This window comes from Schistocerca gregaria, chromosome 5, assembly GCF_023897955.1.
Source record: "Schistocerca gregaria isolate iqSchGreg1 chromosome 5, iqSchGreg1.2, whole genome shotgun sequence".
Taxonomy (NCBI): domain Eukaryota; kingdom Metazoa; phylum Arthropoda; class Insecta; order Orthoptera; family Acrididae; genus Schistocerca; species Schistocerca gregaria.
Window position 1 is genome coordinate 170801807 of NC_064924.1, and position 26577 is coordinate 170828383.

Consider the following 26577-nt stretch of genomic DNA (forward strand, 5'->3'; position numbering starts at 1 on the left):
TTGGCTTTTCTGCATGTTGGGTCAGCCCTTCTGACAATCATTTATTTTTCGATATCTTCACACCTCTCATGTTGCCATTTCACCTTAGCTTTCCTGTACTTTCTATTTTATTCATTCCTAAGTGACTTATATGTATGTATTTCCTAAATTTCCCTGAAAATTTTTTTACTTCCTTCTTCCGTCGACCAGCTGAAGTATTTCATCTGTAATCCATGATTTCTTCACTGTTTCCTTCCTTGTACTTACGGTTGTCTTTCTAACTTCTGTAATTGCCCTTTTTAGATATGTCCATTCATCTTCAACTGAACTGCCTATTGATCTGTTCATTATCGTAGTACCTGTAGCCTCAGCGAACTTAGTGTGCCTTTCATTCCTTGGTATTTCCGTATCCCAGTTCTTTGCACAATGATTCTTCCTGACTAGTGTCTTAAACTTCAACCTTCTCTTCATCATTACCGAATTGTGATCTGAGTCTGTATCTGCTCCTGGGTACGCCTTACAATCCAATATCTGATTTCAGAATCTCTGCCTGACCATGACGCAGTGCGACTGAAATCTTTCCATGTCTCCCAGCCTTTTCCAAGTACATCTCCTCCTCTTGTAATTTTTGAGCAGAGTATTCACTACTACTAACTGAAGTTCATTGCAGTACTCAATTAGTCTATCTCCTCTCTTGTTGTACTGCCATGCCTGTATTCTCCCTTCCCTTAAATCACATTGCAGTCCCCAATTAGTATTAGATTTTCATCTCCCTTTACGTACTGAATTATCCGTTCAATATCCTCATATACGTTCTGTTTCTCTTCATCCCCTGGTTGCGATGTCTTCATGTATACCTGACCTATTGTTGTCGGTGTTGGTTCGTCGTCGATTCTAATAATAACAACCCTATCAATGAACTGTTCACAGTAACTCACTCTCTGTCTTATCTTCCTGTTCATGACGAATCCTACTCCCGTAATACCGTTTCCTGCTGATGCTCACATCACCCTATATACCAGAAATCCGTATTTTCTGTCCATTTCACTTCACCGATGCCCAGTATACGTAGAATGAGCCTTAGTATTTCCCTTTTCAGATTTTCTAGCTTTACTACCTAATGAAAACGTCTGACATTCCGCGACCCGACTCATAGAACGTTATCATTTCGTTGCTTATTCAGTCCTTGTCTCATAGTTACCTCCGCCTTGGCAGTTCCCTCCCAGGAATCCGAATGGAGAGATCACCATGACACTTTTTCAGTTACAGGCCACATGTCCTGTGGATACACGCTGTGTGTATTTAACGCAATGGTTACCACTGCCTTCTGGATCCTCTCGCCGTTGATAATTGCTGATTCTTCCACCTTTTACTGGCAGTTTCCCACCCCAGAGAGAGACTGCCCTGAATCTCTGTCCGGTCGTCCACGCTCTTTGACGAGGTCGTTGGCAGGATAAGACTGACTTCTTATGTCGGAAGAGCTCAGCCGCCATTGCTGATGGCGTATTAAATTCGCTGACATGAACATTTCTATTATTCCAGGATAAGAAGCAACGCGTCGGCCGTGTCGCAGTACTTTCGTGGTATGGTGAGAGACACTGTGAAGCACAGGGAGGATAACGGCATAACGAGGAACGACTTCATGCACCTGCTGATCCAGCTCAAGAACAAGGGCTGCATCGACAGTGACAAGAGCGTTAATCGCAAGGACAACGATGACGAGGACAACTGGAGTGAGTGAACGTGGCTGTTTGTTTTAATAATTCAGGCAGCATTGATTTCACCCTGAAACGTCCCCTTAGAAAAATTATACATGACTGTGCTTAAACTGACACACAATATTTTTAGCGCAACGCAATCTGACTTTCAATAATCCCTACAAAAGAATGGCCCTGACTAACATTAACCTATATGTTTCACAAATCACTTACCTCACAAAAATCCTCGTTACTCGAACTACTGCAATACAGCAAGCGCCACTACTGACAGTTAACTAAAAGATTCAAACTACGAAAGTCACTAACTACTGATAGACACAGTTAGCAAATGAAAGATTTTAATAGGGAACAAACAATGTATTTACCTTTATAGTCATAATATATATATCAGTTCATGACACCAATTCTTACAAATTTCAAAACTCCGCCACCTCTCCCCCCACGTCCACCACTGCTGACGGCTCACCTCCAACTGCGCAATGCTACGCGCTGTTAGCATCCAGCTGCCCAACACTACAATGGCGAGTATTACAACAATGCCAACCAGCCACTGACTGCACACAGCACAGCCAGTGTTTTTTTTTAATACAGAGCGCTATGTGGCGTTACCAATAAGAAAACCTAAACAGCCTACTTACATAGCCCCCATGCTCCCCACAAAAAATTTTTACAAATTGTTTTGGGCAGTGGCCAATAACGATTTGATAAAATTTTTCATAATTACTATGACAAAGATATCAAATGCACACACTTATTGATACAATGTTGGTCAGAAGCTAAAATTTTCTCACAGTCCATAAAGTCAGTCCGGATCGTTCATCATAGTAAAATTGCAGTGTTTTTTTTCAAAGTTTGAGCAATAAAAGAAATTGCACTTGGAAGTAGTGGATTTCTAAGCAGTCTTGAAGAAGTAGTGTTGTCCTTCCAACGAAAGAAAGTGCTGACTCTTGACATGCAGACAGGTAATGGGCCAGAGCAGAGTCAGTCGACGTTGAAGACTATCGGTAGGTAGGTCATCACAGAGCAGACCCACTGTAGTCCTGGTAGAGATTACTATTGGTGGGCCACCAGAGGTGCAGACCCACTGCAGTCCTTTTAGAAATAATGGTATTGGTGGGTCATCAAAGGTGTAGACCCACTGTAGTCCTTGTAGAGATGGCCAGCAGCCATCTGTTTGACTGCGCAGGCACACAATCACCATTGAAGAGTCTTGCGGATAATATAGCAAGTCCATAACCACCACTTGTGCACTCTTCTGTATCATTCAGATCATCTTCTATCTTTGTAGATAAGTTAATGAACTGATCTGAAAGTTCGGCTACTTTCTCCGATAGTGAACACATTTCCTCAGTGTGTTTTTCTGAACCAAGTTTCAGAGTGTCCATTTGTGTTGAAATCGAATCTACTGTGTCCTTCAAGTTTTCCTGAGTTCTTGCAAGTTGCGTAACCGAATCGGTGGATTCAACCGAGTCCATTTTAGCTTGCAAGGTGTCGTGATTTTCACGAACAATAGTTTGCAGTTCTTTTATGGCTGCTTCATGATTCTGTAATGCGTTTTCATGCCGGGAAAAAATAGGTTGAAAATGCTCACAAATTTGTGTTTTTACCTCATTACAGATTTTTTGGCATTTAGATTCAATGTTATGTAACTCAGTAGTTAAATCTTCACGTGTTTGTTCAAGTGTGGTGTTTAACTTTCGAAGCTTTTGTTCCATTGCGTCTAACTTTTGCTGTGTTTGTCTCTGATTTTGTTCCATTATGTCTAACTTTTGAAGCTTTTGCTGTGTTTGTCTCTGATTTTGTTCCATTGTGTCTAACTTTTGAAGATTTTGTCCCATTTGTTTCTGATTTTGTTCAAGCGTTGTGTCTAACTTTTGTAGCTTTTGTCCCATTTGTTGCATTAACTGTAATAACAGTGCACTGGTGTCTGAAACATGTTCCTCAGTGCTTTTCGGCAGTGAAGTTGCACCGGCAACATTCACATTTTGACAAGAAGAAAATGTGTCTTGACTTATTTTAGAAAACGGTGAGGACCCAAAACCTGTATGTGCAGTATTTGTAAGATTGTGTCCTGTCATTCCCGATTCCTGAGGCGAGCTGTTGCCGACCGATCGATCGATAACGCTTCCCTGTTCACTAATTGTTTCACTGCCTACACCATTATTTGCAACCCGCTCCATTTCCCTATGCACAATTACCAAATTACTACTTTGAACATTAGTTAATTCATGACATGGTGGCGCTAACACACTGCTTTCGTCTTCACTGTCATTTCTCAGTTTACTTTGGAGCCTAGTATTACGTTTTTCACACGCCATTATTGTCACAATATTTCACACGACAACACAAAAAAAGCACAATTTGAAGAGCAAAAATAAGAGAACACATTAACATATCACTGAAAATAATATCTAGTTAATTGCAAGCGCAGCTGCGAAATATTTCGTGCAAAACTACATGTATGCCACAACTATTTTACTGTACAACAATGAAAGACTGCAACTACAAAGGAAATTCTCTCTATGATTACGCGCTAGCAATACAGAAAAGCTACACTAATTACACAAACTACAAGGAAAAAATCAAAAGATTCCAGTGAGGTATCCTCGGCTAAGAGTCGACATATGAAACGTCCCCTTAGAAAAATTATATATGACTGTGCTTAAACTGACACACAATATTTTTAGCGCAACGCAATCTGACTTTCAATAATCCCTACAAAAGAATGGCCCTGACTAACATTAACCTATATGTTTCACAAATCACTTACCTCACAAAAATCTTCGTTACTCGAACTACTGCAATACACCAAGCGCCACTACTGCCAGCTAACTAAAAGATTCAAATTACGGAAGTCACTAACTACTGATAGGCACAGTTAGCAAATGAAAGATTTTAATAGGGAACAAACAATGTATTTACCTTTATAGTCATAATATATATATCAGTTCATGACACCAATTCTTACAAATTTCAAAACTCCGCCATCTCTCTCCCCACATCCACCACTGCTGGCGGCTCACCTCCAACTGCGCAACGCTACGCGCTGTTAACATCCAGCTGCCGCTGCCCGACACTACAATGGCAAACAACAATGCAAACTAGCCACAGACTGCGCACAGCGCAGCCAGTGATTTTTCATACAGAGCACTATGTGGCGTTACCAATAAGAAAACCTAAACAGCCTACTTACAACTCCTACAACTGTGCACTGTACATTCATCCATTTATTTTATTTTAACCCTTTAGTGACCAAATTATTTCTGGAAGTTGTAGACTTTTTATGAACACTTTATTGGGCTAAGAAACCGTTCATAAAATCATAGTTTAAATCTTTAAAGTGAGAGGTTAGGCTAAGAGTATAAAAAAATAGTGGGAACTATTGTTCCCACCGAACTCTGGAGTAACTTCACTTGCTGATTTAAAAAAAAATGTATTTCCTTTATTTTTTTAGTACAAAAACATGTTAAACATTATATTTTTATTTGTATTAGTTCATACTGTCCTTTGAGTACACCAAGGTGATGTACTATGGAACTTAGAGAAGCATGGTGCTACATACAAAGGTACACGACAGTTGCTACACATTATTTTTGTTCTCTTTTCTTTGTTCTTGGTGCTACATTGGCGGCATCTTCTGTTTGTTGTACCTTTTTTTAGGGAAATGAGTTCCAACTTTCTCCAGACAAACTTCATCTGGTACTCCAGACACACCTCTTTTTGGTGTTTGAAAATGAACAACCCTTCCTCTTCTCTTACGACTTGAGAAGCCAGAGATAAGCTGCCTTGCCAAGTGCAATCTAAATGTTAGCTGGTCTGGTTCTGTCTTCTGTAGCCTTCACATAACGTAGGAATTGACAACTGCTAAATCCACAAGGAAGAAAAACAGTTTGTGCCACCACTTCCATGAACGACGGCCTACAGCATACCGTTCACGCAGATGATCAAATCTATCCACTCCTCCCATTATTTTATTATACTCTGCCACAGACAATGGGCAGAATACTTCACCTCTGCTTCCACTAACTTACCTTGTAATATTTATGTAATTTTCAGTCAAATCCAGCAAATATACACGAATACTATCTCCCTCATAAATATAAAAGTAGATAAATATAACACAAGTCACTTCACAAGCAAAAGGAAAGCACATTATCCAAAAAACGCTGTGGCGGTCGAAACAGTGGCTCGTTTTCACGCGGGGACTGCGCTTCTGCATTGATTGACTCACGAGGTAGAAATACGACAGCTTTCGCCTAACCATTGACAATCTACACATAGTTAACACACTCTAACAGAGATGGTACCACAAGTTAGAAGTGGGAACACGGATTACCACTGAACTTAACAGCGAAAACAAATAAGTGGAACTATATTTCCCACTGGTCACTAAAGGGTTACACACGGACTGCCGCACATTGTAACCTCGCAACAGTAATAATATGTATAGCATTCACATGTAGTGTAGCCTCCCAACAGTTTATTATTCCGCAACCTACCAGTAATAAAATGTGATTAATCTCTCAATAAAATTGCAGCTCACATATAACCTTTCAATAATTAACAGATTGTGAATCTAAACTGGTACATTTGGACGTCAGCGGTGCTGCGTCATGGCCCTCAAAGATCATTATGAATAAATTAAAAAACATTACCTCAATGAAGTCGCCGGATAATGCGTTTATATCTGCTCCTATAAGAAATTTTTCTGGCGCAGCCCAGTGCAATGCTGGCCACTAAATTTTGGCGTGTATAAAAGGAAACAACTGATTTTTCTTTACGATAATCGGGATGACCGTGGATTGCAGACATTAGTAAATAGTTTAAACTCAGATGAATGATTGTCAAAAAGTTAATTTTATAAAAAGGATTATTATTAAACGATTTTTTTGAAACATTTACATGTGACGTGATATAACAATAATACAAATTTTATTGTAACAAACTACATAAGCGCGAGCTGCTTTTACCTTATACTACATCGCTCTGGCCCCGCCATCGCTCCCCACGACGGGCTCAGCCAACTCCATACACACGACTGCTAGCCACTACTTACTCCTACTGCTACTGACACAGCTCGTACTGCACCCAACACTGCTCTCTCGTCTGAGATTCTCTTATAGCTTACATATCGCAGGCAGCGCGTGAGCAATCCATCGAAATTACATCTGCTCGAGTGCGCTAGCAAGAAAGTCCTTAGTCATGGACCTCTTGCAGCATGCAGTGATGGATGTTTCACCTCCAGGCCAGGCCACAGTGTCACGGGTGCCGTTTCTGCTGTGGCTGCATTCGGGTTCGTGGCAGGCAATGTGTTAGTACTATGGGGTCATCTCTTGCATCAACTCAGGTGTTACCCCCACATTATTCTTCATGATATACGATATAGATTATTGCTGAAATAAGCTTACTATTACAGTCTCGCTGTAAAATGGTGGAAAATTTAGATACAATGTAAGGCAAAAATAGGTGGGTACTGACCGTAAAGACGACAGGTTAAGTTGCAGACAGTTACAGTTAAAAGATACGTACACATTAGCTGTCGGCCACAACCTTCGTCAGGAAAAAAAAAATAGATACTCACACACATTTATTCACACAAGCAAGCACACCTCACACACACATGACAGCCCCTTCGTCACCCATATCACCCCGGCGTGGAAGAACTGAGCCACATGCTTCGCCACAGCTCTGATTAACTATCACAATGCCTGAAATGTGTGACATCCTACCCAAGATCTTTCCTACCACTCCTAAAGTTGTTTCATCGCCCACCCAAACGCCACGTCATCAAGGCCATCCCTATGCCCCTCCCAATCCCAAACTTTAGCCAGAAGGCCCATATCCCTGAGGAAGACCCAAGTCCAAGACCTACCCAATACACCCACCCAGCAATTCCTATGCCAGTCATGTCACATGACACTGGCCGGGTCACCTGTGAAAGCAGCCATGTCATATACCAGCTCTGCTACAATCATTGTACATCTACATCTACGTAGACACTCCGCAAGCTACCGTACGGCACGTGGTGGAGGGTACTCTGTACCACGACTTGCCATTTCCTTTCCTGTTCCACTCGCAAATAGAACAAGGGGAAAACGACTGTTTGTATGACCCCATATGAGCCCTAATTACTCGTATGTTATCCTCATGGTCGTTACGCGCAATGTATGTTAGCGCCAGTAGAATCGGTCGGCACTCAGCTTCAAATGCCGCTTCTCTATATTTTCTCAGTAGCGTTTCTCTAAAAGAATGTCGCATTCCCTCAAGGGATTCCCATTTGAGTTCCCAAAGCATCTCTGCACTCTTACGTGTAGTTGGAGCCTACTGGTAACAAATCTGGAAGCCCACCACTGAAATGATTTTATGTTTTCCTTTACTCCAAGCTGAATTGGATCCCAAACACTCTAGCGGTACTCAAGAATAGGTCGTACTAGCATCCTATGTGCGGTCTCCTTCACAGGTGAACCACTCTTTCCTACAATTCTCCCGATAACTCGAAATCGACCATCTGCCTTCCCTACCACAATTCTCAAATGCTTGTTTCATCTCGTATAGCTTTGCAATGTTACTCCCAGATATTTAAACAACTTGACTATGTCAAGCAGGACAGTAGTAATATTTCATCCGAACATTACAAGGTTGATCTTCTACTCATTCTCATCAACTTCCCTTTTTCTGCATTTAGGATTATCTGCCAATTTCTCCTCCTGGAGAACCGAATGTGGGACTATGTTAACTCTACAATACACTAAGATGACAAAAGTCGTGGGATACCACCTAAACAGTGTCGGACCTCATTTCGCTCGGCGTAGTGCTGACAAAGTCTAAGAGGCATGGGCTCCCTGCTGCCTCTGTAGAACTGCGAAAGTGCTGCGAATGCAGGTTTTAGTGCACGAACTGATCTCTCGATTATACCCCATATACAGGGTGAGACACCTAACATTATCGCTGGATATATTTCGTAAACCACGTCAAATACTGACGAATCGATTCCACAGACCGAACGTGAGGAGAGCGGCTAATGTAATTGGTTAATACAAACCATAAAAAACTGCACGGGAGTATGTTTTTTAACACAAACCTAGGTTTTTTTAATGGAACCCCGTCAGTTTTGTTAGCACACCTGAACATATAAACAAATACGTAATCAGTGCCGTTTGTTGCATTGTAAAATGTTAATTACATCCGGAGATATTGTAACCTAAAGTTGACGCTTGAGTACCACTCCTCCGCTGTTCGATCGTGTGTATCGGAGAGCACCGAATTACTTAGAGATCCAAAGGGAGCGGTGGTGGACCTTAGGTACAGAAGAGACTGGAACAGCACAATATGTCCACATGGTAACACCTTTTTATTGGTCTTTTTCACTGACGTACATGTACATTACCATGAGGGGTGAGGTACACGTTCTACGGCAGTTTCATAGGACGTAGAGGACGCATAAATCGGCCAGACCGTTCTCCTGATCTTACACCTCTGGACTTCTTTCTGTGGGATACGTTAAAGGAGAATATGTATCGTGATGTGCCTGCAATCCCAGAGGATATGAAACAACGTATTGTGGCAGCCTGCGGCGACATTACACCAGACGTACTGCGGCGTGTACGACATTCATTACGCCAGAGATTGCAACTGTCTGCTGCAAATGATGGCCACCACATTGAACATCTATTGGCCTGACATGTCGGGACACACTCTATACCACTCCGTAATTGAAAACGGAAACCACGTGTGTACGTGTACCTCACCCCTCATGGTAATGTACATGTGAATCAGTGAAAAAGACCAATAAAAAGGTGTTAGCATGTGGACGTAATGTGCTGTTCCAGTCTCTTCTGTACCTAAGGTCCATCACCGCTCCCTTTGAATCCCTACGTAATTCGGTGCTCTCCGATACACGCGTTCGAACAGCGGAGGAGTGGTACTCAAGCGTCAACTTTAGGTTACAATATCTCCGGATGTAATTAACATTTTACAATGCAACAAACGGCACTGATTACGTATTTGTTTATATGTTCAGGTGTGCTAACAAAACTAACGGGGTTCCATTTAAAAAATGTAGGTTTGTGTTAAAAAACATACTTCCGTGCAGTTTTTTATGGTTTGTATTAACCAATTACATTAGCCGCTCTCCTCACGTTCGGCCTGTGGAATTAATTCGTCAGTATTTGATGTGGTTTACGAAACATATCCAGCGGCAACGTTAGGCGACTTACCCTGTATATTCCATGGGGTTCATGTTGGGCAATATGAGTGGCGACATCGTTCGCTCGAATTGTCCAAAACGTTCTTCAAAGCAGACGTGAACAACTGCGGCCCCGTGACATGGTACACTGTCATCCATAAAAATTCCATTATTATTTGGGAATAAATGAATAGCTAGAAATGAAGTAGGGTAACATAATTAGAGCACCCGGTCGATTCTATGCAAAGACAGCCCACACCATTATGGAGCAACCAGCAGCTTGCACAGTGCCTTGTTGACAACTTGGGTCTATCGCTTCGTGGGGTCTGCACCACACTCGAACGCTACCATCAGCTCTTACCAACTGAAACCGGGATACATGTGACAAGGCCACAGTTTTCCAGTCGTCTAGGGCTCAACTGCTATGGCCACGAGCTCGGGAAGGACGCTGCAGAGGCACGTGTCTCTCGTCCAATGCCATAGACTATTAACACCAAATTTCGCCGCACCGCACGAATACTTCAGTTATACGTCCCACATTGATTTCTGCGGTTATTTTACACAGTACCGTTAGTCTGTTAGGCACTTACAACTCCACGCCCACGCTGCTGCTCTCGGTCATTATGTGACAGACGTCGATCACTTCGTTGTCCGTGATGAGAGGTAATGCCTGAAATTCGGTATTCTCGGCACACTCTTGACAATGTGGACCACGGAATATTTAATTCCCTAACAATTTCCCAACTGGAATGTCCCATGTGTCTAGTTACAGCTATCATTCTGCGTTCAGAGTCTATTAATTTCCGTCGTGCGGGCATAATCGCGTTGGAAACCATTTCACGTAAATCACCTACGAACAAATGACAGCTCCGCCATTGCACGGCTCTTTTATACCGTGTGTACGAGATACTACCGCCATCTACACTGCTGGACATTAAAATTGCTACACCACGAAGATGACGTGCTTCAGACACGAAATTTAACTGACAGGAAGAAGATGTTCTGATATGCAAATGATTAGCTTTTCAGAGCATTTGCACATGGTTGGCGCCGGTGGTGACACCTACAACGAGCTGACATGAGGAAAGTTTCCAACCGATTTCTCATACAAACACAGTAGCCAAACGGCGTTGTCTGGTGAAACGTTGTGATGCCTCGTGTAAGGAGGAGAAATGCGTACCACCACGTTTCCGGCTTTGATAAAGGTCGGATTGTAGCCTATCGCGGTTGTGGTTTGTCGTATAGCGACATTGCTGCTCGCGTTGGTCGAGACACAATGACCGTTAGCAGAATATGGAATGGGTGGGTTTAGGAGGGTAATACGGAACGCCGTGCTGGATCCCAACGGCCTCGTATCACTAGCAGTCGAGATAACAGGCATCTTACCCGCATGGCTGTAACGGATCGTACAGCCACGTCTCGATCCCTGAATCAACAGATGGGGACATTTGCAAGACAACCACCATCTGCACCAACAGTTCGACGACGTTTGCAGCAGCAGGGATTATCAGAAAGGAGACCATGGCTATGGTTACCCTTGACGCTGCATCACAAGCAGGGGCGCCTGCGATGGTGTACTCAACGACGAACCTGGGTGCACGAATGGCAAAACGTCATTTGTTCGGATCAATCCAGGTTCTATTTACAGCATCATGATGGTCGCATCCCTGTTTGGCGACATCGTGGTGAACGCACGTTGGAAGCGTGTATTCGTCATTGCCATACTGGCGTATCACCCGGCGTGAAGGTATGGGGTGCCATTGGTTACACCTTTCGGTCATATCTTGTTCGCATTGACGGCACTTTGAACAGTGGACGTTACATTTCAGATGTGTTACGACCAGTGGCTCTACCCTTCATTCGATCCCTGCGAAACCCTACATTTTAGGTGGATAACGCACGACCGCATGTTGCAGGTCCTGTACGGGCCTTTCTGGATACAGAAAATGTTCGACTGCTGGCCTGGCCAGCACATTCTCCAGATCTCTTACCAATTGAAAACGTCCGGTCAATGGTGGCCGAGAAACTGCCTCGTCACAATACGCCAGTCAGTACTCTTGATGAACTGTGGTATCGTGTTGAAGCTGCATGGGCAACTGTACCTGTACATGCCATCCAAGCTCTGTTTGACTCAATGCCCAGGCGTATCAAGGCCGTTATTACGGCCAGAGGTGGTTGTTCTGGGTACTGATTTCTCAGGATCTATGCACCCAAATTGCGTGAAAATGTAATCACATGTCGGTTCTGATATAATATATTTGTCCTATGAATACCCGTTTATCATCAGCATTTCTTCTTGGTTTAGCAATTTTAATGACCAGTAGTGTAATTCCCTAACGGTTTCCGAACTGGAATCTCCCATGTGTCTGGTTCCATATATCATTCTGGGTTCAGAGTCTATTAATTTCCGTCGTGCAGGCAAGATCGCGTCGGAAACCTTTTCACGTGAATCACCTAGGTACAAATGACAGCTTCGCCACTGCACTGGTCTTTTGTACCGTGTGTACGCTATACTTCCGCCATCTGTATATGTGCATAGCACTAACACATGACTTTTGGCACCTCAGTGTATTTTACCCAAGAGTCCATCAACATCATTAAGTGGTAGTGGAGCTGCTTATCTTGAGGGTGGACGTGGGGGGGGGGGGGGAGACAAGTAAAGGCCTTAGTTTCCCGTTTCTTTCAGCCTTTCAGAGTATCAGCATAGCAAAGACATCTTTCCTTATGTTAGTACCCCAGATCAGTTAAGAATACAGACTGTTGACCCTGCAATTACTGAATAGATTGCTTGCCCCTCTTCAGGAACCACAAGTTAGCCTGTCCTCTGCACTGGTACCCCTCCTCTGTTTTTGCACCTACAGTAAAGCCATCTGTATCGCTGATACACACAAGCCACTGCACTATGTGACCCCCACATCCTGTGGGGATCACACAGAATAAGTCCAAGGTAGAATTATCGCCTCCAGACATAACTTCAAAAGCTAACCAACACTATCGCGTAGGATACCAGTTTTCAGTGGCATTGACATCCGCGTTGCTGCGACTCGATGGGAGATTCGTAACAACGAGTAGTGCTTAAGAGCTTTTAATACGTCTACATCTACATCTATACTCCGCAAGCCAACGTACGGTGAGTGGAGGAGGGTCCTTGCAGCACTACTTGTCATTTCCCCTCCTGTTCCACTCGCAAATAGAGCCAGGAAAAAACCACTGTCTGTACGGCTCCGTATGAGCCCTAATTTCTCGTATCTCATCTTCGAGGTCCTTAGGCGCAGAGTAAATTCACCAACTGCGATCTTACCGAGTACATAAACAAAGATCCAATACTGTCAAATGTTTTTTATTCCAGTCTCTGATCACATTATCAATTCATTAAACGATGACTGGTTTCAGTCCGTAATTACCATCCTCAGATCTTTTTTACACCATGTCCTAAAGTGATAAGGCCATAATTATTGCAACTAGCCAGTTGCAATAATCACTATGTGGACGATGTGGCCTATTCCACACCTTACCTTAGATCAATGTGACGATGCTGTGCTGATTATATTTATATGTCTTGACGGTCCCATTATGGCCTTATCACTTTAGGACATGGTGTACAAAAGATCTGAGGATTGTAATTACGGACTGAAACCGGTCATCGTCTAATTAATAGATATTGCAATCAGAGAATGAAATAAAATACATTTGGCAGTGTAAATTGGCGGCAGTCGAATCATTTGGCATTCAGCTTCAAATGCCGGTTCTCTAAATTTTCTCACTATCGCTTCTCGAAATGAAAGTTGCCTTCCTCCAGGGAGTCCCATTTGAGCTCCCGAAGCATCCCCGAAACACTTGCGAATTGTTCGAACCTGTCGGGAACAAATCTAACAGCCCCGCTCAGAATTGCTTCGATGTCTTCCTTTAATCCGACATGGTACGGATCCCAAACACTCGATCAGTACTCAAGAATAGGTCGCACCAGCGTCGTATATGCAGTCTCCTTTACAAGTGGACCACTTTTTCCTAAAATTCTCCCAATAAACCGAAGTCGACCATTCGCCTTCCCTACCACATTTCTCACATGATCGTTCCACCTCATATCGCTTTGCATCGTTACACCTAGATATTTGAACGATTTGACTGCGTCAAGCAGGACATTAGTAATACGGTATCCGAATATTACACGTTTGATCTTCCTACTCATCCGCATCAACTTACATTTTTCCGTATTTTGGGCTAACTGCCAATACACTTCAAATTTGCCTCGGATACTGATGTAATATAAAGGGTGGTCCATTCATAGTGACTGGGCCAAATATCTCATGAAATAAGCATCAAACAAAAAAAGTACAAGGACGAAACTCGTCTAGCTTGAAGGTGGAAACCAGATGGCGCTATGTTTGGCCTTGTAGATGGCGCTGCCATAGGTCAAACAGATATCAACTGCTTTTTTAAAAAAATAGGAACCCCCATTTTTATCACATGTTCGTGTAGTACTTAAAGAAATATCAATGGTTTAGTTGCACCACTTTTTTCGCTTTGTGATAAATGGCGCTGTAATAGTCACAAACGTGGTATAACGGAACATTCCGCCAGTGCAGACGGTATTTGCTTCGTGATACATTACCCGTGTTAAAATGGACCGTTTACCAATTGCGGAAAAGGTCGATATCGTGTTGATGTATGCCTGTTGTGAACAAAATTCCCAACGGGCGTGTGTTGTGTATGCTGCTCGGTATCCTGGACGACATCATCCAAGTGTCCGGTCTGTTCGCCGGATAGTTACGTTATTTAAGGAAACAGGAAGTGTTCAGCCACACGTGAAACGTCAACCACGACCTGCAACAAATGATGATGCCCCAGTAGATGTTTTAGCTGCTGTCCCGGCTAATCCGCACATCAGTAGCAGACAAATTGCCCGAGAATCGGGAATCTCAAAAACGTCGGTGTTGAGAATGCTACATCAACTTCGATTGACCCGTACCATATTTCTATGCACCAGGAACTGCATGCCGACGACTTTGAACTTCGTGTACAGTTCTGCCACTAGGCACAAGACAAATTGCGGAACGATGACAGATTTTTTGCATCCGTTCTATTTAGCGACGAAGTGTCATTCACCAACAGCAGTATCGTAAACCGGCATAATATGCACTATTTCGCAACGGAAAATCCACGATGGCTGCAACAAGTGGAACATAAGCGACCTTGGCGGGTTAATGTATGGTGCGGCATTATGGGACGAAGGATAATTGGCCCGCATTTTATCGATGGCAATCTAAATGGTGCAGTTTATGCTGATTTCCTACGTAATGTTCTACTGTTGTTACTACAAGATGTTGCACTGCACAACAGAATGACGATGTACTTCCAACATGATGGATGTCCGGCACATAGCTCGCGTGCGGTTGAATTGGTATTGAACAGCACATTTCATGACAGGTGGATTGGCCCACACGTTCACCGGATCTGACGTCCCCGGATTTCTTTCTGTGGGGAAAGTTGAAGGATATTTGCTATCGTGATCCACCGACAACGCCTGACAACATGCGTCAGCGCATTGTCAATGCATGTGCGAACATTACGGAGGGCGAACTACTCGCTGCTGAGACGAATCAGTTTGAGCATTAATTGCATTAATGTGGTATTATCAGGCAATCACGCTGTTACAGCATGCGTTCTCAGAAATGATAAGTTCACAAAGGTACATGTATCACATTGGTACAACGGAAATAAAATTTTCAAACTAACCTACTTTCTGTATTTTAATTTAAAAAAAAAACCTACCTGTTACCAACTGTTCGTCTAAATTTGTGAGCCATATGTTTGCAAATATTACAGCCCCATTTATCACAAAGCGAAAAAAGTGGTCCAACTAAAAAATTCATAATTCTTTACGTACTACACGAATATGTAATGAAAGTTGGGGTTCTTGTTTTAAAAAACGCAGTTGATATCCGTTTGACTTATGGCAGTGCTATCTAGCGGGTCAGCCATAGCACCATCTGGTTTCCCCTTTCAAGCTAGACAAGTTTGGTTCTTTGTAGTTTTTTCGTATCACTGTTATTTCGTGAGATATTTGGACCAGTCACGATCAATGGACCACCCTGTATAATTACTGTTGGAGGAGACAACAATTACAGTGTGAAAGTACCATTTCAGTCTGACTGCTGCAGAATTTAACACAAAATATTACACTTCCAGGAAATACACGAAAGCGGTGTTAATGACATTGGTGGTTTGTTGCAGAGAAGTAAATAATGCATATTTGGGAAACCTCAGACATAGAGTATGCCACCTTAAAAAAATTATTTCAGTTTATAAATCACAACATTCTGCGAAATTTGCATACATGTAGTATGAAAGAGTTGCATGAACCAGGAAGACTTAAAGTATCGCGAATTGGCAATGTACAACCCTCGAGACACTTCGTTTCTCACTGAAAAGGAAGTCTTGCGTTGGAGATCGAGCCATAGCTGAATATGTTTTGATGTATTCACTTGCAACTGCATTTGTACGATTAGTGGAAGTAATGCATTTTCTGAATTTTTTAGGACTATCTATCGATGACATTGCTGCCCAGGCATTTGTGTTCTTCATTGCGGGTTTTGAGACATCGTCATCCACCGTGAGCTTTGCCTTGCACGAGCTGGCCTTCAACCCAGACATCCAGTCCCGCGTGCGGGAGGAGATTGACGCTGTTCTGAAGGAGAACAAAGGAGAAGTCACTTATGAAGCAGTGAACAATATGCACTACCTCGATAAAGTTGTTGCAGGTATGTATCTTCTTTGATTAGTTAGTTACAATTAAAGCTAATGTTAATGAAAGTGAATCATTCCATCAGTATCGTCAACAAAGGTATCGAAGTCTCCTTGTGTGGTAGTTTGGAAAGTCGCTTTGTTCCACTGTTTCTGCGACCAATAGAAAAACGAGGATTTCTATAATTAAAGTTAGTCAATATCATGCCGGAAGAAACGTTGTCGCAGTTAACTCAAAGCCATCAAGGAAATGTCTGGACCGTTTCCATTACGTTCATTATGCTTTAGTGTCTATTTGTGCTCTTGCGATGAAAAAAAGGAAGGGGAGTCGTAAGTAGTTGAATATTCTACATTTAGATGACTGTAATGGCATGCGCGATTTTAATTCCACAGGTTACAACCATCAGAGGTTTTCCAGAATTAAATTTACACCCTGCAGCGGAGTGTGCGCTGACACGAACCTTCCTGGTAGATTAAAACTGTGTGGCAAGCTGAGACTCGAACTCGGAGCATCGCCATCCGTGGGCAAGTGCTCTAATGACTGAGGTACCCAAGCACGTCTCATGACCCACGAGTCGTCTCCACAGCTTTACTTCCGGCAGTAACTCACCTGCTACCTTCCAGACTTGTGCAATACTGGCGGGCTAAGTCTTGCTTGGGTGGCTCACTCTGTAGAGCATTTCCCTGCGAAGGACAAAGGTCTCGAGGTCGAGTCACGATCCGGCATAAAGTTTTAATCTGCCAAGAAGTTTCATATCAGCGCACACTGCGCTGCTAAGTGAAAATTTTGCTCTGGAAACATCCCCCATGCCGTGGTCTAGCAAAGTCTGTACAATATCCTTTCTTCCAGGAGTTCTAGTCCTGTAAGATTCACTGGAGAGCGTCTGTGGTGTTTGGAAGGTAGAAGATGAGTACCAGCGAAAGTAAAGCTGTGAGGACGGGGCGTGAGTCATGTTTGGATAGCTCAGTCGGTAGAGCACTTGTTCACGAAATGCAAAGGCAACGAATTCGAGTCTCGGCCTGGCACACAGTTTTAATCTGCCAAGGAAATTCAGTCTGAGATTTCTTTATGGACTAATTAATACATCAGATGTACAATACGTGATCAAATGCATCAGGGCACCTTTTAGAGGATGTTAATATGAGGTGTGTTCACCCTTCGCCTTCTGCTGAGGACAATCTTAATGAACTGTCTACATCTACATGACTACTCTGCAATTCACATTTAAGTGTTTGGCAGAGGGTTCATCGAACCACAATCATACTATCTCTCTACTATTCCACTCCCGAACAGCGCGCGGGAAAAACGAACACCTAAAACTTTCTGTTCGAGCTCTAATTTCTCTTATTTTATTTTGATGATCATTCCTACCTAGGTAGGTTGGGCTCAACAAAATATTTTCGCATTCGGAACAGAAAGTTGGTGACTGAAATTTCGTAAAAAGGTCTCGCCGCGACGAAAAACGTCTATGCTGTAATGACTTCCATCCCAACTCGTGTATCATATCTGCCACACTCTCTCCCCTATAACGTGATAATACAAAACGAGCTGCCCTTTTTTGCACCCTTTCGATGTCCTCCGTCAATCCCACCTGGTAAGGATCCCACACCGCGCAGCAATATTCTAACAGAGGACGAACGAGTGTAGTGTAAGCTGTCTCTTTAGTGGACTTGTTGCATCTTCTAAGTGTCCTGCCAATGAAACGCAACCTTTGGCTCGACTTCCCCACAATATTATCTATGTGGTCTTTCCAACTGTAGTTGTTCGCAATTTTAACACCCAGGTACTTAGTTGAATTGACAGCCTTGAGAATTGTACTGTTTATCGAGTAATCGAATACCAACGGATTTCTTTTGGAACTCGTGTGGATCACCTCACACTTTTCGTTATTTAGCGTCAACTGCCACCTGCCACACCATACAGCAATCTTTTCTAAATCGCTTTGCAACTGATACTGGTCTTCGGATGACCTTACTAGACGGTAAATTACAGCATCATCTACGAATAACCTAAGAGAACTGCTCAGATTGTCACCCAGGTCATTTATATAGATCAGGAACAGTAGAGGTCCCAGGACGCTTCCCTGGGGAACACCTGATATCACTTCAGTTTTACTCGATGATTTGCCGTCTATTACTACGAACTGCGACCGTCCTGACAGGAAATCACGAATCCACTCGCACAACTGAGACGATACCCCATAGCTCCGCAGCTTGATTAGAAGTCGCTTGTGAGGAACGGTGTCAAAAGCTTTCCGGAAATCTAGAAATACGGAATCAACTTGAGATCCCCTGTCGATAACGGCCATTACTTCGTGCGAATAAAGAGCTAGCTGCGTTGCACAAGAGCGATGTTTTCTGAAGCCATGCTGATTACGTGTTAATAGATCGTTCCCTTCGAGGTGATTCATAATGTTTGAATACAGTATATGCTCCAAAACCCTAATGCAAACCGACGTCAATGATATAGGTCTGCAGTTAAATGGATTACTCCTACTATCCTTCTTTAACACTGGTGCGACCTGCAGAATTTTCCAATCTGTAGGTACAGATCTATCGGTGAGCGAGCGGTTGTATATGAGTGCTAAGTAGGGAGCTATAGTATCAGCGTAATCTGAAAGGAACCTAATCGGTATACAATCTGGACCTGAAGACTTGCCCGTATCAAGCGATTTGAGTTGTTTCGCAACCTCTAAGGTATCTACTTCTAAGAAACTCATGCTAGCAGATGTTCGTGTTTCAAATTCTGGAATATTCCATTCGTCTTCCCTGGTGAAGGAATTTCGGAAAACTGCGTTCAATAACTCCGCTTTAGCGGCACAGTCGTCGGTAACAGTACATCGGCACTGCGCAGTGAAGGTATTGACTGCGTCTTGCCGCTTGTGTACTTTACATACGACCAGAATTTCTTCGGATTTTCTACCAAATTTCAAGACAATGTTTCGTTGTGGAACCTATTAAAGGCATCTCGCATCGAAGTACGTGCCAAATTTCGAGCGTCTGTAAATTTTAGCCCATCTTCGGGATTTCGCGTTCTTCTGAACTTCGCATGCTTTTTCCGTTGCCTCTGCAACAGCGTTCGGACCTTTTTTTGTGTACCACTGGGGATCCGTTCCATCTCTTACCAATTTATGAGGTATGAATATCTCAATTACTGTTGCTACTATATCTTTGAATTTGAGCCACATCTCGTCTGCATGTCTGGAGGAATGGAGATCTATTATTCCTCAAGAGCTGAAACCAGAGAAGGTCGTCATGTTGGAATCTAGGATCTGGAACGAAAACGTCTTTCTAACTCATCCCATACATGTTACATTGAGCTCATACCGAGGTTCGGAGAAGGCCACTTCATTTCAGGAATGTTATTGTCCACAAACAATTGCCTCACAGGTGCTGATTTATAACAGGGTGTACTGTCACACGGGTACAGACATAATGTCCGAAAAACTCCTCCATCATACTAAGTACACTATGCAGTAAAATGTGTCCATATCCTTCCGCATTTAGCGTTTTCTTAAGTGCAATAAAGGACCACACTGTACAACGAATAACTCCCCATACTGTAATACCACCTATTCCGTACTTCACTATCGGCAGTACAGATGACAACAGACAACGTCGTCTGGCACTCGCCAAACCCAAAACCTTCCATTGGATCGCCACAGGGTATTGCTGACTCATCACTTCACACCACACCTACAGCCGCTTAGGATTCACAACATAAGTTTGTAGCTTATGAAGATTTGCTCGACCACTGCATCGCATTCTTTTTAATTCCTTATGCCGTCGGCACACGGACCGTGCTGTCGAACGTTAACGTTGAGCGTGCCAAATTCAACGTGCTGCTGAACGCTCAGGAAAGATGCGATTTGTGCATACGGTACGTGGGCCCCAACGTGGTATACGAGATCGCAACGCACTCCAGCGGCAGTTGAGGGATGCTTCTAGTTCGTAAATCACACTGTTCATTCAACGGGAGCGCGTGAAATTCCCACGTTAGCTCTATTAAAACGCACATTTCTTCCATCGTCCACGAAAAGGAAAGTACCATGTCCAATCAGTAAGGACACAGGCTTATAAAATATCCATTACAAACAGTGCGTTACAAATTTGGACTACTTCTCCGCATAAGATAAACATTATTTCATCATTTTAGTAAAACTCCAAGGTCAGTCTTACTTGATCACTGTTCCTAACAAGTAGCAGAATCTTTGCAACATGTGAATTACGAAGCGTAAAAGAAGGAGCAAAATATCTTTATACAAGTAGCGCAAGCTGTACTTTGGATTAAGCCAATCGAACCAAGTCACCCCTCAAAAAAGGTGAACTTGTATTTACATAACATCAAATATTATAGTCTATACTCATATTAAATTAATAATGAAGTATCAGACCCTAATAAAAACGCCAGTGTTAGGAATAAATTGGTTGTGTCAGGAGGCGAACCACCGCCCCAACAAAAAACTGATTACAGGTCAATAAGGCTCATTACCCTAAATCAACATCACGCCTTTCGCATCTATCGATAGTATCTTACCTATTGTTAAAACCATAATCGAAGCTGTCACTAAATGAAATTAAATTATAACAAATTGTGCCAAGAACAATGCGTTTTGGGTGGATCTTCAGTATGTCGCTGCCTTCAAATAGCGTACTCTCATTATATGCAAGTTACAATAATTCTTTTGCCACGAATATGATGTTTCTAATTATTCTTTGGAACGATCACACAGTTAACAACGGGTTTTGTAGTGATTCTCAATTTTCTGGTGCGCGGAATGGCATATATACATATATCTTTGTAAAAGTTGTTATGCGACGAATTCCAAAAGCTTTTACATTTCCTGCCATTGTCAGTCTTTGAAATACAGCAGTAAATAAGTTTCTCTATTGGACATATTTGCATTCTCACCTAATAGTGTAGCAATAATTAAATGTGGTGCCCATTCAAGATAATGTTGAAAACATGTCCCTAAGGAGAGCCATTTTAACTGAACAACAGCAGTCTATTTATTTCAGAATGAAACTTATTTTAATCATCCATTGTAGTTCCAAGTGAGTAATTATCGTAATAATTACATAACATAAAAAGACTAATTTTAAGTCGTCGGTCTTTCAACCTTTTTAACACTGCAGTAGCAGGATTACTCTCAGGCAAATATTTTTGATTTGAGACTCAACAGTATGAGATGCCTGTCTGATAGTGAAGATTACTGTACATATAAACTTCTTGATAACTTATTTTTAAACGACAGATTGGCAAACAGGCAGCACCTATAATAAAAAAAGCAACACTTGTCCACTAGAAAGATTCAGTGGCCCATTTTTCTCGTTAGGAATTGAATAATCATATCCAACTTCCTTGCAAAGACTTCAGTGCTCGTAGACCTTTCAGCATTCATATACCACCTTCTGACTCGGGCGCTGCAATCATATGTTTCGTCGCGCTTGAATGGTAGATGTTAGCAATAAAAGTCAGAGAGACCAAATAATAGTCTGGAGCGAAGGAAAATGCGATTTAATGGACCATTAACCACAATACTGTGAGAAAACGACTGAAAGCTCGGACTTTACAAGTATGGTGGAGGAGGAAATTTTAGTATGCCCGCAAGATATTGAGACAGACGCAGAGGAGCTGGCGTGGCTATCGCAACGGAATAGTGGAACAACGCTGTCAGAGAGGGCGTAGGAAATAGCTTTCTGCTTTCGGGGTTTCAGCTTCCTGGCTTGTAGCCTTGCTGCTGTCGGCTAGTGTACTAGTCTTCGTACCTACAGTGAGGTTTGGTGGCGCTGTCACGACTTGGACGAACAGGAAAGCAGCTACGTCGGATGATATGCTCTTCTTCTTCTTACTTCTTTTGTAGTGTTAAATCTTGGCCGCTATGGACCTGGTATTTACGCTTTACACACTGCAGAAGCAACGATAATAGCTGCGGGGAGCTGGCCCTCAGAATGCGGTGGCGGGCCAACCGCCTGCAGCCCCCTCGAACGTTCGACGAGTCTTTGGTCTTTGGAAAGGTGAGAGTACTACCAGCGCCGGACCTTGCTGCTCTGCTAGATAAGGGATATAGTCGATACAATCGTCCAGCAACGCGGGATCAGGCTGGGGTGATAAGTCGCTGGATAGCGATAGGCAGGTGTACAAAAGGCGGCAGTATCATGAACACAATGTATAAAAGGGCAATGCATCGGCGGAGCTGTCATTTGTATTCAGGTGGTTAATGTGAATACGTTTCCGATGTGACTGTGGCCCCATGACGGGAATCAACAGACTTTGAACGCAGGATGGTACTCGCAACTAGACGCATGGGGTATTCCACTTCGGAAATCATTAAGGACTTCAGCATTCTGATATCCACAGTGTCAATAGTATGCCGAGAGTACCAAATTTCAGGCATTACCTCTCACTACGGACAACGCAGTGGCCGACGGCCTTCACTTAACGATCGAGAACAGTGGTGTTTGCATTCAGTTGTCGGTGCTAACAGACAAGCAACTCTGCGTGAAATAATCGCAGAAATCAATATGGGACGTACAAGGAACGTATCCGTTAGGCCAGTGCGGAGAAATCTGGCTATAATGGACTATGGCAGCAGATTGCCTTTGCTAACGGCATACATCGTCTGCAGCGCCTCTCCTGGGCTCGTGACCATATTGGTTGGTCCCTTGACGATTGCAAAACAGCTGGTCAGATCAGATGAGTCCCGATTCCAGTGGGTAAGAGCTAATGGTAGTGTTCGAGTGTGCCGCAGACTCCCCGAAACTATGGACCCAAGTTGTCCACAAGGCACTATGTAAGCTGCTGGTGCCTTCGTAATGGAGTGGGTCGTGTTTCCAAGGAGTGGACTGGGTTCTCCGATCCTACTGAGCCGGCCGATGTGGCCGATCGTTTCTAGGCGCTTCAGTTTGGAACCGCGCGACCGCTACGGTCGCAGGTTCGAATCCTGCCTCGGGCACGGATGTGTGTGATGTCCTTAGGTTACTTAGGTTTAAGCAGTTCTAAGTTCTAGGGGACGGATGACCTCAGATGATAAGCCCCATAGTGCTCAGAGCCATTTGAACCATTTTTGATCCTACTGAACTGATCATTGACTAGAAATAGTTATCTATGGTTACTTGGAGACCATTTACAGCCATTCGTTGACTTTATGTCGCTAAACATGTCACTGGACCATAACTGTATGTGATTGGTTTGAAGAACACTCTGGACAATTAGAGTGAATGATTTGGCCACCCAGATCGCCCGACATGAATCCCATCAAACATTTTTGGGATATAACGACAGATGTAATAATTCCAATCCCAAAGAAAGCAAGTGTTGACAGATATGAAAATTACCGAACTATCAGTTTAATAAATCACTTCTGCAAAATACTAACGCGAATTCTTTACAGGCGAATGGAAAAACTAGTGGAAGCCGACCTTGGGGAAGATCAGTTTGGATTCCGTAAAAATATTGGAACACGTGAAGCAATACTGACCCTACGACTTATCTTAGAAGCTAGATTAAGGAAAGGCAAACCTACGTTTCTAGCATTTGTAGACTTAGAGAAAGATTTTGACAATGTTGATTAGAATACTCTCTTTCAAATTCTGAAGGTGGCAGGGGTAGCGAAAGGCTATTTACAATTTGTACAGAAACCAGGTGGCCGTTATAAGAGTAGAGGGGCATCAAAGGGAAGCAGTGGTTGGGAAGGGAGTGAGACACGGTTGTAGCCTCTCCCCGATGTTATTAAATCTGTATATTGAGCATGCAGTGAAGGAAACAAAAGAAAAATTCGGAGTAGGTATTAAAATCCATGGAGAAGAAATAAAAACTTTGAGGTTCGCCGATGACATTGTAATTCTGTCAGAGACAGCAAAGGACTTGGAAGAGCAGTTGAACGGAATGGACAGTGCCTTGAAGGTAGGATATAAGATGAACATCAACAAAAGCAAAACTAGGATAATGGAATGTCAAATTAAGTCGGGTGATGCTGAGGGAATTAGATTAGGAAATGAGACACTTAAAGTAGTAAAGGAGTTTTGCTATTTGGGGAGCAAAATAACTGATGATGGTCGAAGTAGAGAGGATATAAAATGTAGAATCGCAGTGGCAAGGAAAGTCTTTCTGAAGAAGAAAAATTTGTTAACATCGAGTATAGATTTAAGTGTCAGGAAGTCGTTTCTGATAGTATTTGTATGGAGTGTAGCCATGTATGGAAGAGAAACATGGACGATAAATAGTTTAGACAAGACGAGAATAGAAGGTTTCGAAATGTGGTGCTACAGAAGAGTGCTGAAGATTAGATGGGTAGATCACATAACTAATGAGAAGGTATTGAATAGGATTGGAGAGAAGTGAAGTTTGCGGCACAATTTGACTAGAAGAAGATATCGGTTGGTAGGACATCTTCTGAGGCATCAAGGGTTCACCAATTTAGTATTGGAGCGCAGCGTGGAGGGTAAAAATCGTAGAGGGAGACCAAGAGATGAATACACTAAACAGATTCAGAAGGATGTAGGTTGCAGTAGGTACTGGGAGATGAAGAAGCTTGCACAGGATAGAGTAGCATGGAGAACTGCATCAAACCAGTCTCACGACTGAAGATAACAACAACAAAAACAACGAGAGATCAGGTCACGCACAAAATTGTGCACCAGCAACACTTTCGTAGTTATAAACGGCTATACAGGCAACATGGCTCAGTCTTTCTGGAGGGGAATACCAACGACTTGTGGAGCCCGTCCCTCGTCGAGTTGCTGCACTACACTGCGCAAAAGGACGTCCGACTCGATATTAGGAGGTATCTCACGACGTTTGTCCCCTCATGCAATACAAAATTGTAGAGAATTTGAAGTATCTACAGAACATGAGAAATTTAATTTTGAGCATCTTTGTCCCTTGCTCACATAGTATTTTTGTCACAAAACCCATGTAGTGACGGCATGGTTACAGTTTAACCAACACCACTCGCTACCTGGACAGTCGTATGTGGCATGGATCGCCGACCTGAGAGGTTTCTCCTGCAAGTGTCGGTTCGCGTGTTCACAGTAAGCTACCTAATATGCGGTCTCGCTAGTTAGGGACGCGATCGTCCGATTAACATTCGACCCAGAGGTCAAAACAAGGGCTTTAGACTTTCCCGGCCCTTCTCTGGCCACAGTCGCTAAGCTAGCAGACTCGCATGAACTTGCGGCAGTGGCAAGGGACGTTCTTTCCGACAATTGGCAGGTGATGAAGATGTGCGTGGTACACAGGAATCAATGCCACGCGAGGTGAACCAGGCAGCCTTGTCTTCCGCTGAGCCACCGTGTGTTGAAGCTCTCAAAGATTAATAGTGCAGTGACGTCACGGCGCTGCGTATAATCGCGTACATTGGGCTCGGTGGATACGCATCACTCATTGCATCATAATTCCCGCTCAGGACGTTTTCCGGATTCTCGGCGTTGCTCGCCTTCCATACCTGTTCCTGTTCAATGGGCACGCAGGTCGTCTGGTCCCGAGTGTTATTTGGTGTATATCACCGATATTAGGTACAGTATGTGGAGTAAGCCACAAACTGGATAATTTGGAAACACTTTGTGACATAGTGCGAGCCGCGGGGCAGTAATCGGAAGATCCGGTGCCTTCCTTGGTCTCAGAGGTGGTCTCTGACGCCCCACTAGCGTTGCCCTAGCGTATTTTACTGGCGCTGGTAGTGGGCACGCTACCGAACGACTTTTAGGCAGACACAGGAGCTATGGTCAGATTCATTAACTCGTGTAGGTACTGGCTCTTGGGCGTCTCTGCATTGCAACGGCCACTACGTCACGTTGTATTCTACACTAAGCAGAATATTCCTATGAGGGTAAAATTCTCCGTTTCTGCACATTATAAGAATATGGAATAGTACGTTCTTAGAGATTAATTAACTGTTGGCGCAAAACATTTTTCGGTTAAGACACAATCTCTGTTTTTGGCTTCCTGCT

The 26577-nt window shown here is 43.2% G+C and overlaps 1 protein-coding gene across 1 annotated transcript in view; it reads left to right on the forward strand.

Annotated features, from left to right (window-relative positions):
* The window catches only part of LOC126272549 (cytochrome P450 6k1-like), a 122382-nt gene that overhangs the window by 88715 nt on the left and 7090 nt on the right, over positions 1-26577 (forward strand). Inside the window, exons 5-6 of the mRNA XM_049975467.1 lie at positions 1522-1712; positions 16422-16643. Of these exons, the coding sequence (XP_049831424.1) occupies positions 1522-1712; positions 16422-16643 (413 nt within the window). The remainder of the gene's footprint in view (positions 1-1521; positions 1713-16421; positions 16644-26577) is intronic.